Raw genomic sequence first — 10643 nt, forward strand, 5'->3', positions numbered from 1 at the left:
CGTTTGTCATATAAGAAATAATATAGCTTAATATTTTATTATATAAATAATATTAGCTCTTATATTATTATAAATAATAATTTAAACAATGACTTTTATTAGGATCAAAATATATCAAGACTTACAGCTTTTTCCAATCTTGCTTCGTGGATTATTTATGCATGGATGTTCTCCCATGAGGTGTTCTCTCCATTTGTTTTGATTAACCAAAGCTGAACAGAGGGGACAGCGTTCATATCCCTCTATAGGTTCTAAAATAAGAATCAAGATTCAAATTTCTGCCATACTTGATTCGGCAATTGTAAATTGATTTCCAGTATTGTAAATGGTACCAGGATAGTAAGATAATATTCACATACTTGTGCATTTTTTGTCTTGTCTATGATTTTCAAATGTATTTTCATGAACTGCCTGTTTACATGTTTCACATTTTACGTAATTACTCCTCATATCGCATTCATCTGTAAAAAAAGAGTTGATAAAATATATTACATATACGAGGATAGATCGAAAAATAACTTGGTTCGTATGTTTGTTTTTTTTTTTTTTAATATATATAAAATGCAGGTTGGGTTTAGAACCATTGTTTATTATTTTGAACCATTTTGTTTATTATACTTTTTTAATCATGTTGTTTATAGAATATTTTCTATTATTAAATGTCATTTGAACATATAAAATTCTCATGTACTTACTTAACAAATGTAGATTCAAATAAGAAATTTCTACAACTTGTTTACACGCTTCACATTTTGTTAACATAGGACAAGTCCTCCAATAATGTATGTTTAAACCTTCTTCAGAATAGACTTGACCTTTTGATAGGCAAAATATGCACATTCTGAGAAAGAAATAGATATTAAAAAGTTTCATATCTATTGCAAAATAATTTATGAATTTTAATTTGCATTGCACGTACTTATCTCCCTTATGATCAATACTGTTCTCGGACGGAGATGTGATACTTGTCGAACTTCCAGTACTTACGACCGGGCTCGACCTCGACGGTGATTTGGTTAAATTAGTTACATTATTTTCTGTAGATTTAGTTCGCGTGGGCGTCGTTGTTGCTTTATGGGTGGATTCGGCTTCCTTTTTCCTCTGCAATTATTTGCACGTAAATTCGAAATCTCAACTTTATACATTTGAACCTACCTGAAGATCGATCAAATCGAATTCGTGGAAAAGCTGACGATATAACAGATTTCGTCGAGTTATATCATCGTCAGGTGGCAATTGCTTTCGCACCAGTCTGGGATTGACCTTGTATACCAATACAAGAATCCTTTCGGAGACTTTTCGCACCGCCTCGGCTGGATGGTGCAGACCGGAAGAACCTAATTCGGATAACGTCCGACAAGTCAGCCCGCTACAACAGTTACAATACCTTATCAGAGTAATTGCGTTTTAATAATACATGATCTTGAGGAAAGACCTCTGCAAATCGCTAAATGAAAGTCGGAGAGAAGGCGCTTCAACAGCAGAGGTCCAAGATTCCTCAAAACATTTGGTAATTCTCATGCAGACTAAAACGTCTTAAGTATATAGTTCAGAATCACCTTTGCTTCTCCGTGGAGATGCCATGGCTCAGTATCAGTTGTTCCACCATCTCCAATCTGCTCAGCGCTAGCCTTTGATGCGTGCTACTGTTGACGGGCCTAGTTAAATGCACCGGTATTATATGCAATTCTCTTACACATTTGCAGTCTGCCATACTGAGGATTGTATGCACTGCCATATTGTGTATCCTGGGGGTGGTGTCACCGGACTTTGTCAACAGTTCCGGCAGTAAACGTTCGACGCTTCTGGCAATCTCAGTCGAGGATACTCTGAATAAATTATTGATAAATCATCAATTGAAAATATTGGAAGTTTATTATAATACTAATAATAATGACATTTTCTAATAAGAAGAATTTACCTATCCGCGGCAAACTCAGCGAAGAAGATCCTGATAAGTTGCGCAGCTAAACTATATACGCTGAAGACCTTGTCCCTAAGAGCTCTGTGCAACAGTAGAATTGCCGCCCTGGCTGTTTTATTCGGAGAATGCTTTGACACCTCCGGATCAAACGACTTTAGTTCTTCTTTCAGTTGCATCAATCCTTCCTCCTTATCCGTGAACTGTTTTGAATAGAATTTCTCCACCTGTATACAATTGCTATTATTATCCCCCTGTATTTAAAGATTATGGAAAATAGCTTTGATAATGTTCTTACCATGTCCATTCCAAAGACCGCGATAGGCAATGCAGCTTGTTTTTTTTCTCTATCGTTAAGTTTCGAGGTAACTTTCGTCTCTGTGCTATCTAGGTGGCATTCTCTCGTGAATTCATTCGTATGCGAGCTAAAAAAGATATTTAAATGAAAGATTACATAGTATTTCTATGTCATCACAATATTTCAATGTTATATCATCTTACTGTCTCAGAGCGGGAATAGTTCTTTCTTCATAAGCCTCGTAACTTGAGCGAAGAGCCGGGCCCGCTGATTTAGTTTTCCGCCTGAGAGATCCCTTGTTACAGTTGCTCTGCTTTTCATGAACACCATTCGTAGGACTATCGGTTATCTCTGGGAAATAACAAAAATACAAAGATTTAATATTATATAAAAATTTTTTAAATCTAAAAATTTAAATTATATTAAAAGACAGAGAATCGTGCGCGCGCGCGTATGATATCCGTAAATAAATTATACCGGGACTATTAGATTTTTGATGTAAAGGCGACACAGGCGGTTGATGTGCAGGGCCAGTAGGCGACAAGGCACCATTGCGATTAGGTGGTATAACTAATCTCGGGGGAGATGTGATGTCGTCGGGTAACACCACTGTTTTCGAAGTACACGTGTCAGCTGATGTCTGCTCTGTATCTTCCATGGATGACAAATTGTTTTTTTCTACAGGCTGTAGCATTTTTTTTTCATTATTATTACCGAACTTTTGCTGGTAAAAGGTTTCGAAAAAATTGCAAACGCTACTCACCCCGTGAACCTCGAGCAAGTTGTATATTTCTAATGATTGATAGACCTGCTGTCTATATTGTTGAGCTTGGGCCTTTTTAGCCTTGGCTTTGTCATAGTCTTCTAAAGCTATAGCGTACTTCTTTTCCAATTCGTATTTGCCCAGCCGCTCCCCTGCTTTTCTTAAATTTTCCATTGCCACTTTCAATTTCGAAGCGTATTCGAATCTCTCCTCTTCCACCGCCAGCAATTTTTTCGCTTCCATTTGTCTTATAATTTTGGCTACTTCCCGATCGACGTACATTTCAAACGCTAGATCGTCATAAGGCGAGGTATAATGTGGATTATATGGGGCATCTCCCTGTCCGGTTAATTCTTGGCCGTAGGGTTCGCCAAGTATATTTATAGCAATAAGACCAACCTGATCGAAAAAAATAATTTTTGGATCTTTATTGTATGTACAAAGAATTAAAAAAATATAAATCCATCTCTGTGCTTTTAATTTGACTTCTAAATTAATAAATTTTGTTAGTTTAGTTTATTTTATACAGTTTTATTAAATTATATTTTTATGTTATTTTGCAATTATCTATCAAAGTAATCCGTACCTGACAAAAGATGTTGTGCGCGTTACTGTGCGGTTTGTGTAGCCTGAGCTTCAATGACAGTGCTTCCGTCTCTGGAAGGGCCACGCTTTTCAGCTCCCTGCTCTTGTAAAGGGTCGACGCATTGTCGGATAGTGTAATGTAGCCCAGGTAACTAAAGTCCGTCGAAGCGGATGCATTTTCTTCCCTCGATGTCCAGATCTCCAACTTCTCAGCTACAATTAAAATAAACGTTACAAAATATACTTAGATTAATATTTAGATTAATACAATATTCTTAGAGAAATTACGTCAACAATTTTTATCGGAAAAGATTTATATCCGGTCGTAATCTCAGATTGAAAACTGATATGATTTTCTTGCCCGCTCGGTACAGTTTCATTTCCGACAATACACCCAAAATAAACGAGCGAAAGAGGAGGAAATGATGTAGCCCCGGGAAATTACGGTAGGCCCGTTAATCCAATTTCCATTGTCGGCAAATTGCTTTTTAACTAGAATGTCATTTTAATGGACAATTGCGATTTTAAAAATATTGGTCTTTGTTTCCTTTTAACGTGATGTTTATCTCATTGTCAACAGTTACTTAAATTATACTTGTAACATAGTTTGCCAACATTATTAATAAAATTAGTGTAGCAATTATATCTTAAAGTAGCTTTTAGGACACTAAATTAATAAATATAAGATTTTTTTCTCTCTTTCTGATAAAAATACAATTTTTAATATTTTTTATTCTAGCTTAACATATTATTTTTTTGCAGTTAGCTGCAATTTACATTTACAAGTCCTACTTTTTAATTTATTTGTTAGAAATATCAATATATCAATTTAATATTAATATAAAAAATCTATTATCTTATTTTTCGTAAGTCAGATTTAATGAATATATAGTTGGATAAATATTTTGAATAGCGGATAACTTTTTAAAATGCACACTTACGTATGAGATACTGGTGAGCCAGAACCTGTATCCTTGTAAGCTTCGTGGGCCCATGAAGACGTAAGATTAGTTCCTGAGGATACGTGCAATTTCTTGCACTTTGCCAACCTCTTACCGTTGGTCCGTGAACATTAAGCTCTAACGACGAGTGTCTATCCTCCTCGCCTAAACAATAGATTTTAAAATGTGATTAAACCTAAGTCATTTAATTCTTCTACTACGAAAAAAACAATATATATATATATATATTACTTCAGAGAATTTTTTCTTTTATTATTTTAAGTTTAATTTTAAAGAAAATATATATGTACATTTTTATCAATGTATCTTATCTCGTATATTACACGAAATAATAACAATAAAAATTAATCTAAGGAGATTAGAATGCAATGAAAAAATCGCTCTAGAGTAATTTGATTATCTTGCTTAATAAAGCGAAATGATTAAACTACTAGGAGATGATGTATAATAACTACGATATAATAATAGTTTAAATATCTAAGAGTTACAAGCATTCCATTAAAATGTCAATTTGAAGCCAAATGTCGATCGAGTACGCTCGATGTAGTTCTTACTATACGTTACTTAATTATTGACACATAGTTGCACGGTGCTGGATACATTGTTACTTATTGTTAGTGCTTTTATCGTTAGATATTTTTTCGAGTGTTTCTTTTATTATTTTAATTGCCTATTTTTATTCACATTTTCAGAATTTACAACTTTCCGTGCAAAAATTAATCGGAATTTTTTGCTATTATTTATTCTTTTTAGAATTTCAAAATACATCTTTTGAGAGAAATTGCGCAACATTGTCACGCAATACTGCGGTTTCGTGCGTGATTTATGATTGCATATTTAATAGAACGTGTACAACGGAGTCATTTTAGGAACGTGCCACTCCGCATTTATGAATATACATTAGTAACGTATTTTTAATTAATTCTGCAATATAATACGAAAGATTGCTTCTATCGATTAAACCGGAGACACGTGCCAAATAACATGCTTCGTCGCAAATTGAGAGATCGCGGCTCGTGGCGGCAGAAGAAATCAATGTATCCGAATATATGATGAGCATTGAAACGTAGCAATCTCTCTTGGAAAAATCCTCTGGTGGATCGTGTCCAAAATAATTGAAGCACTAAGAATTATACCAATTTGAGCCACAAAGAATGAATTTCAGAACACAAGGAAAAAATTTGAAAAATTTCTATAATTTTATTTAAAATTGTTCCCGTAAAGATTAATTGTGAATATCCTAGTTATAACTTCAACTAATTTTTATGGGATCACCATATTCACGAATCACATTATTTTATTTATTGTAATAACTGCTGCACTATCTGGGAAAATAGTCAAACAGCAACTTTCCGATGGGATTATTATATTCACTTATACCAATCTATTGCAAATTAAATCTGTTGAATTTAGTTCTCCTTGTAACGTTCAGCCCTTTTTCGACTCGAGGTTAGTACGCGGTTTATTTCGCAATTCTGGATCTGGTCGCCTTACTCGTGGCGTAGACGACGTTGAATCCGACCTTTCTGGGCATGTCGAGGGATGCTGATGCGGTTTATTTCGCAATTCTGGTCGCCTTACTCGTGGCGTAGACGACGTTGAATCCGACCTTTCTGGGCATGTCGAGGGATGCTGATTGCGGCGAACGATAAAGCGAACGATGAATTAATCGACAGAAATATTATATCACGTAGGGCGCGAACGAACGAACGGGGAGAAACACGGAGGGACACGTCAAAATCGAAAAGGCACAGCCATCTGCAAGCTCGATAAAGGGGGAGCTTGCAAGTTTCGCCCCGGCGCGCAGACCACCCCACTTATACATCCGGCCGCGGCGAAGCTTGCGACAGAACTGGCTTCGTATCTAAAACCACCCTCTACCAGGCTCTGCTAATGGGTTAAGGGATTTTCCTTTGGAAAAGGCATGCGTATATTCGCAAATATGTAACGTTTTTGTACAGGTGTTGCTGTAAATATGACACAAATATCAAAGACATCGCAATATTGCTATGTGATAAATAGAGGCTTCTGTATAATTCGCAAATATATATAATATATATATCTCGGAAGAACAGAGTGAAAGAGAATCAGGAATTAAAAATTTAATAGGTTTTTATTTCTTTCGGTCGTAAAAGGTCAAGGATTAACGTTGCGATTGAATTACTTTCTTTTCTTCTCTATTCTTATCTTTTGATTTTAACTTCCGCGAAGAATAATTCCGAATTAAAAATAAAAGTCGCTGTTTTCGGTCTCGTGGAAGCGAAAGATATATATCGCTTAAAATCCTTGATTAAAACTGTGTAATTTTCTTTAGTTCTATATTTTTTTAATTACATCACTAAGTAAATATCATATTAGGTTTAAAAAGGAAACTAAAAATTTTTTAATTTCTGCTTTTGTGTGTGTGTGAAAATAAGATTTAATTTAACAGGTAAATTCTTTTCAATTTATTTTGAAATTTAAGAAAATATTGTTTTGAAATAGGTTATTTTTAGATTTTTTATTTAATAAAACTTTTCTATATTTCTCTTTAGAGATTTTTCGGGTTTAGAATTTTTCAAGAATTACATGTGGTGTATGAATTGATTAAGTTGCAATAATGTTTGAGAATCTCTGAGACAAATGATTTCAATAAAAGCTATTTTGCGTTATAAATTCTATTTATTATATCAGTGCCCACATCCTGGTTAATCTAGTCTACTTGCGTCTTGCATTCTATTCAAGTCGAAATATAGACTGTAATTTCGTAATGGATCAATAAATGGAGGCTGCGTGACGTCAGAGGGTGCGGCGAGGGTAGACGAGCCCACAGGAATTGTTATATACGCATGCCTCTCTTTATCGTTTGCGGCCACGTGTAGAAGCACGTGTCTTCGTGAAATAGCTATACTTTATTGCCATAATATTCATATTATAAAAACAACACATGATAGAAATACCCGACATGGTAATTTGTATGTATGTCCAACCATTCATAATAATCAGATAATATTTGCTAAGAGATTTAATAATCAGCAACAATACAAGTTCTTTTTTAATTTCAATATAATATATTGTATTTTAATTTATACAAACATATATATATATATATATATATATATATTGGCCACTATACTACATTCGTCTTTCAAACAATAATCATCCACAAAGATTCAACCATTTTAGACTTACGGTATTTATTTAATTCAAAGACAAAAGTTGATGTTGCGATTACTAATATTGTGTATTATTGTCTGTATTAGTAGTTTTATATTATTAAAAGTCAGAAATAATGACAAAATAATAAAAGAAATGATAAAGATATTAAAAAGAAATAATAGAAATATATATATATGTTATTTTTTAAATATATACATATTTTTTAATTATATACTCATATATATATTGGTTGCACCAATTAGACATTTACATAGTACAAAGTATAAAATGTTTAGTCAGGAAGTTTGATATTTGTGAAAAAATTAGAATTTTTCCTAAGGGAAAATGCTCAGCTTCACGTGGTAGCAAAGAGATACAGAAGGTTTTTTGCAAACTGGAAAATCTCTGATCCACCAAATTTGGATTGACCATAGACTCTGTCAACAAATGTAATTGGAACTTCTCCTATTGTATAATTGAATTGCCTAGCCTTAATTATCATTTCCATTTGGAATGCATAACCTTTAGACATACAAGATCGTATCAACTTCTCCAATACATCTTTTTTGTAAAGTCTGAAATTAGAAAATCAAAAATGAATACATTAGAATCATTAGACATTTCATAAAACTAGAAGTCTATAAAAAATTCACTACCTGAAACTACCAGTCAAATCACTTGCACCAGGTCTCAGCAAAATCTGTGTTAAGAAATTTGCACCTCTACTGACTAACTTCCTCCTGAAATCCCATCCATAAACACCACCGCCTTGCATATATCTTGTACCACTGACTATATCCAAATTGAGATATCGTTGCAGCTCAACCATTTTTGGAATAAATTTTGGCTGGAAAGTAAAGATTTTCTTATGAAATATGCTTATTATTACTAAATCACTCTATTCATTTATCAATATAAAATATACATGATGAGACAAATCAGAATCCATGATAACAATAAAGTTTCCTGTTGCATATTTAATTCCATGCATGTAAGCAGTCCCCAATCCTAATTTCTTCTCTCTGGGCTTTAAGATTATTTTATCCTCGCCATAAACTCTTTGCAATTGCTTAGCCATATCCAGAGTACCATCTGGTGAACCATCGTCTATTACGATAATTTCGTAGGCGAGCTCGCTGTAATATTTTAGATTTTCGCTTAACAATTATTTTCAGTTTTGCAGTTTAAATTCATTTGTGTCTTTATTTATTTTTTTCTATTAATCGCATATTATTCCTAGTCAATTTCAGGTTATGCAGCTACCTCTCTTCCATATATTTCGCAATAAGCCATATTATTATCGGTAAATTCTCCACTTCGTTATAAGTAGGAAGTAGAATGGAATATTTGTCATTTTTGCATAATTCTTTTATGTCCCTCTTCACCTGATCTTTATTAACCATTTTGACAGCTGTTGACAGCTAATTTCAAAAGATACTGCAACAACAGAAATCCTTAACAGTTGGTCAAACTGACTTATCCTGTGAGCATTCGGAAACTTTATCCGTAGGATAAAGTAGCGTTTAATTGACCAATCAGAACAAAGAAATCTTTGCTCCTGATTGGTCAATTAAAGACTACTCTATTCTACGGTATATTTCTGAACGCACTCGGAGAGAAAATAGGCGCGCAGCGACATCTCACTCATTTTCAATCTTATGATTTTCAACGGAACACGAAATTGCATCTCTCCTTGCAAGGTACATCATTTTTTACATATATTTCTTTAGAAAACTTAATTATCTAATACTATAGTGTTAAAGTTATAAACAAAAATATATTTTATTCAATTTAAAGCGTTTAAATAAGTTTAATCAATAAATAATGTTGAAAAATGTACACTAATAATATATGTGGCGCGAATAGTGAAGTTGGCGCAATATAATCGTGTCTCTAAGGTATATCAAATCATTTTAATGCTCTAAAAAATATGTTGTTTTATAAATAAATCATAAATATATATAAAAAGAAGAAAAGAACACACTTTTTAAAAGTAAAATACAGTATATTTACGCTGCCGCTTTTTTGTTGTAACGGCATAATATTTACAAAGTTGTATACTTTGTCGATCAAAATAACGGAAAACACGAATTAAAAACGCATGTAATTAAGTAATTATATACATTAAAGTAATTGAATAGATCTTTAGAAAAATATATAATAGGCGCGTTACATGAATTAATAAAAATATTTATATGAGAAAATACATGTTTTAATAAAATAGCTATTTTATACATTACGTAATATTTTAATATATTTATCTTTATCTTTGTGCTTTATATTTTCATATAACTTATTAACTTCGTTATTACGTATTTATCTTCCTCAGCTTTAAAATATCATCTCATAGAATTATCGGCGTAATGAGTTTACAAGCATTCCGCAAATATCCGCGAAGATACGTTTATGCACACATGTTCGCACATACATACGCGCAATTCGTACACACAAATATACATATTTCATATATATTTGGTCCATTGGTCGTTTCCGCTGCGGGCGACAAAGGTCGACCAACCGATAGTGCTGGTTGAATAATTTTTGACACCCTGGACAAAATGATTAGTGGATGTAAGCTTTTATATCTGCGATATAAATTAGTTTCACAAGAATCCAAAAAAATCTGTAATTATTATACATGCAATAAATATATATCCATAATTATTTAAAAAAACACGCACTGACTTTTTTATAATATACTGATTTTTTTTAAATAAAATAATAGAGAAAAAGATAAAAATATAAAAGACATATATTCCATTTCTGTAAAATTATATATCTGATTTTATAGCTCACATCTACTATATTTATGTTTTGAATTTCACATGTATTTTAATGATATAAACATAGATTACACTAGACTATTGTTTAAAATTTTTATATTTTCGTGAAAAAAAAGAGAAAAAATCAAAATTATATTTTGATATCGAAAATTCCATGCCATGCTAACTTTTTTTTTTTCCACAGCGAAGGGTG

The 10643-nt window shown here is 32.8% G+C and overlaps 2 protein-coding genes across 5 annotated transcripts in view; both read right to left on the minus strand.

The window, feature by feature from the left end:
* LOC115236914 (centrosomal protein of 104 kDa) overlaps nucleotides 1–6398 on the minus strand; it is a 10646-nt gene extending 4248 nt beyond the window's left edge. Inside the window, exons 1-15 of one of the 4 annotated variants that reach the window (XM_029809648.1) lie at nucleotides 6111–6398; nucleotides 4624–4673; nucleotides 4509–4548; nucleotides 3569–3780; nucleotides 2983–3381; nucleotides 2697–2904; nucleotides 2423–2570; nucleotides 2220–2346; nucleotides 1922–2148; nucleotides 1560–1829; nucleotides 1156–1369; nucleotides 920–1101; nucleotides 696–841; nucleotides 360–461; nucleotides 126–251 (exon numbers count right to left, since the gene is read on the minus strand). In XM_029809648.1, coding sequence (XP_029665508.1) covers nucleotides 126–251; nucleotides 360–461; nucleotides 696–841; nucleotides 920–1101; nucleotides 1156–1369; nucleotides 1560–1829; nucleotides 1922–2148; nucleotides 2220–2346; nucleotides 2423–2570; nucleotides 2697–2904; nucleotides 2983–3381; nucleotides 3569–3780; nucleotides 4509–4548; nucleotides 4624–4673; nucleotides 6111–6150 — 2491 coding nt within the window. In that variant the 5' untranslated portion in view covers nucleotides 6151–6398. Of the gene's footprint in view, nucleotides 1–125; nucleotides 252–359; nucleotides 462–695; nucleotides 842–919; nucleotides 1102–1155; nucleotides 1370–1559; nucleotides 1830–1921; nucleotides 2149–2219; nucleotides 2347–2422; nucleotides 2571–2696; nucleotides 2905–2982; nucleotides 3382–3568; nucleotides 3781–4508; nucleotides 4674–6023; nucleotides 6078–6110 lie in introns of those variants that run through there. The other 3 variants (XM_029809649.1, XM_029809646.1, XM_029809647.1) reach the window with 3 other exon arrangements.
* A 1450-nt stretch (nucleotides 6399–7848) lies between these two features.
* LOC115236903 (probable dolichol-phosphate mannosyltransferase) lies at nucleotides 7849–9129 on the minus strand. Its single transcript, XM_029809632.1, has 4 exons — nucleotides 8931–9129; nucleotides 8593–8803; nucleotides 8324–8514; nucleotides 7849–8242 (listed from the first exon to the last, which is right to left on the minus strand). The coding sequence occupies exons 1-4, from the start codon at nucleotides 9068–9070 to the stop codon at nucleotides 8023–8025; spliced, it is 762 nt and encodes a 253-aa protein (XP_029665492.1). The 5' UTR covers nucleotides 9071–9129; the 3' UTR covers nucleotides 7849–8022.
* Nucleotides 9130–10643: the final 1514 nt, after the last annotated feature.

This window comes from Formica exsecta, unplaced genomic scaffold, assembly GCF_003651465.1.
Source record: "Formica exsecta isolate Colony F162 unplaced genomic scaffold, ASM365146v1 scaffold262, whole genome shotgun sequence".
Lineage (NCBI taxonomy): Eukaryota > Metazoa > Arthropoda > Insecta > Hymenoptera > Formicidae > Formica > Formica exsecta.

Bases quoted from the DNA above. Each gene is read 5' to 3' on its own strand.
- LOC115236903 (XM_029809632.1), bottom strand. From the start codon at position 9,070: ATGGTTAATAAAGATCAGGTGAAGAGGGACATAAAAGAATTATGCAAA. The intron at 8,804-8,930 runs GTAGCTGCATAA...AAAATATTACAG, and splicing joins GCGAAATATATGGAAGAGAG to CGAGCTCGCCTACGAAATTA. The intron at 8,243-8,323 runs GTAGTGAATTTT...TTCTAATTTCAG, and splicing joins GATTTGACTGGTAGTTTCAG to ACTTTACAAAAAAGATGTAT.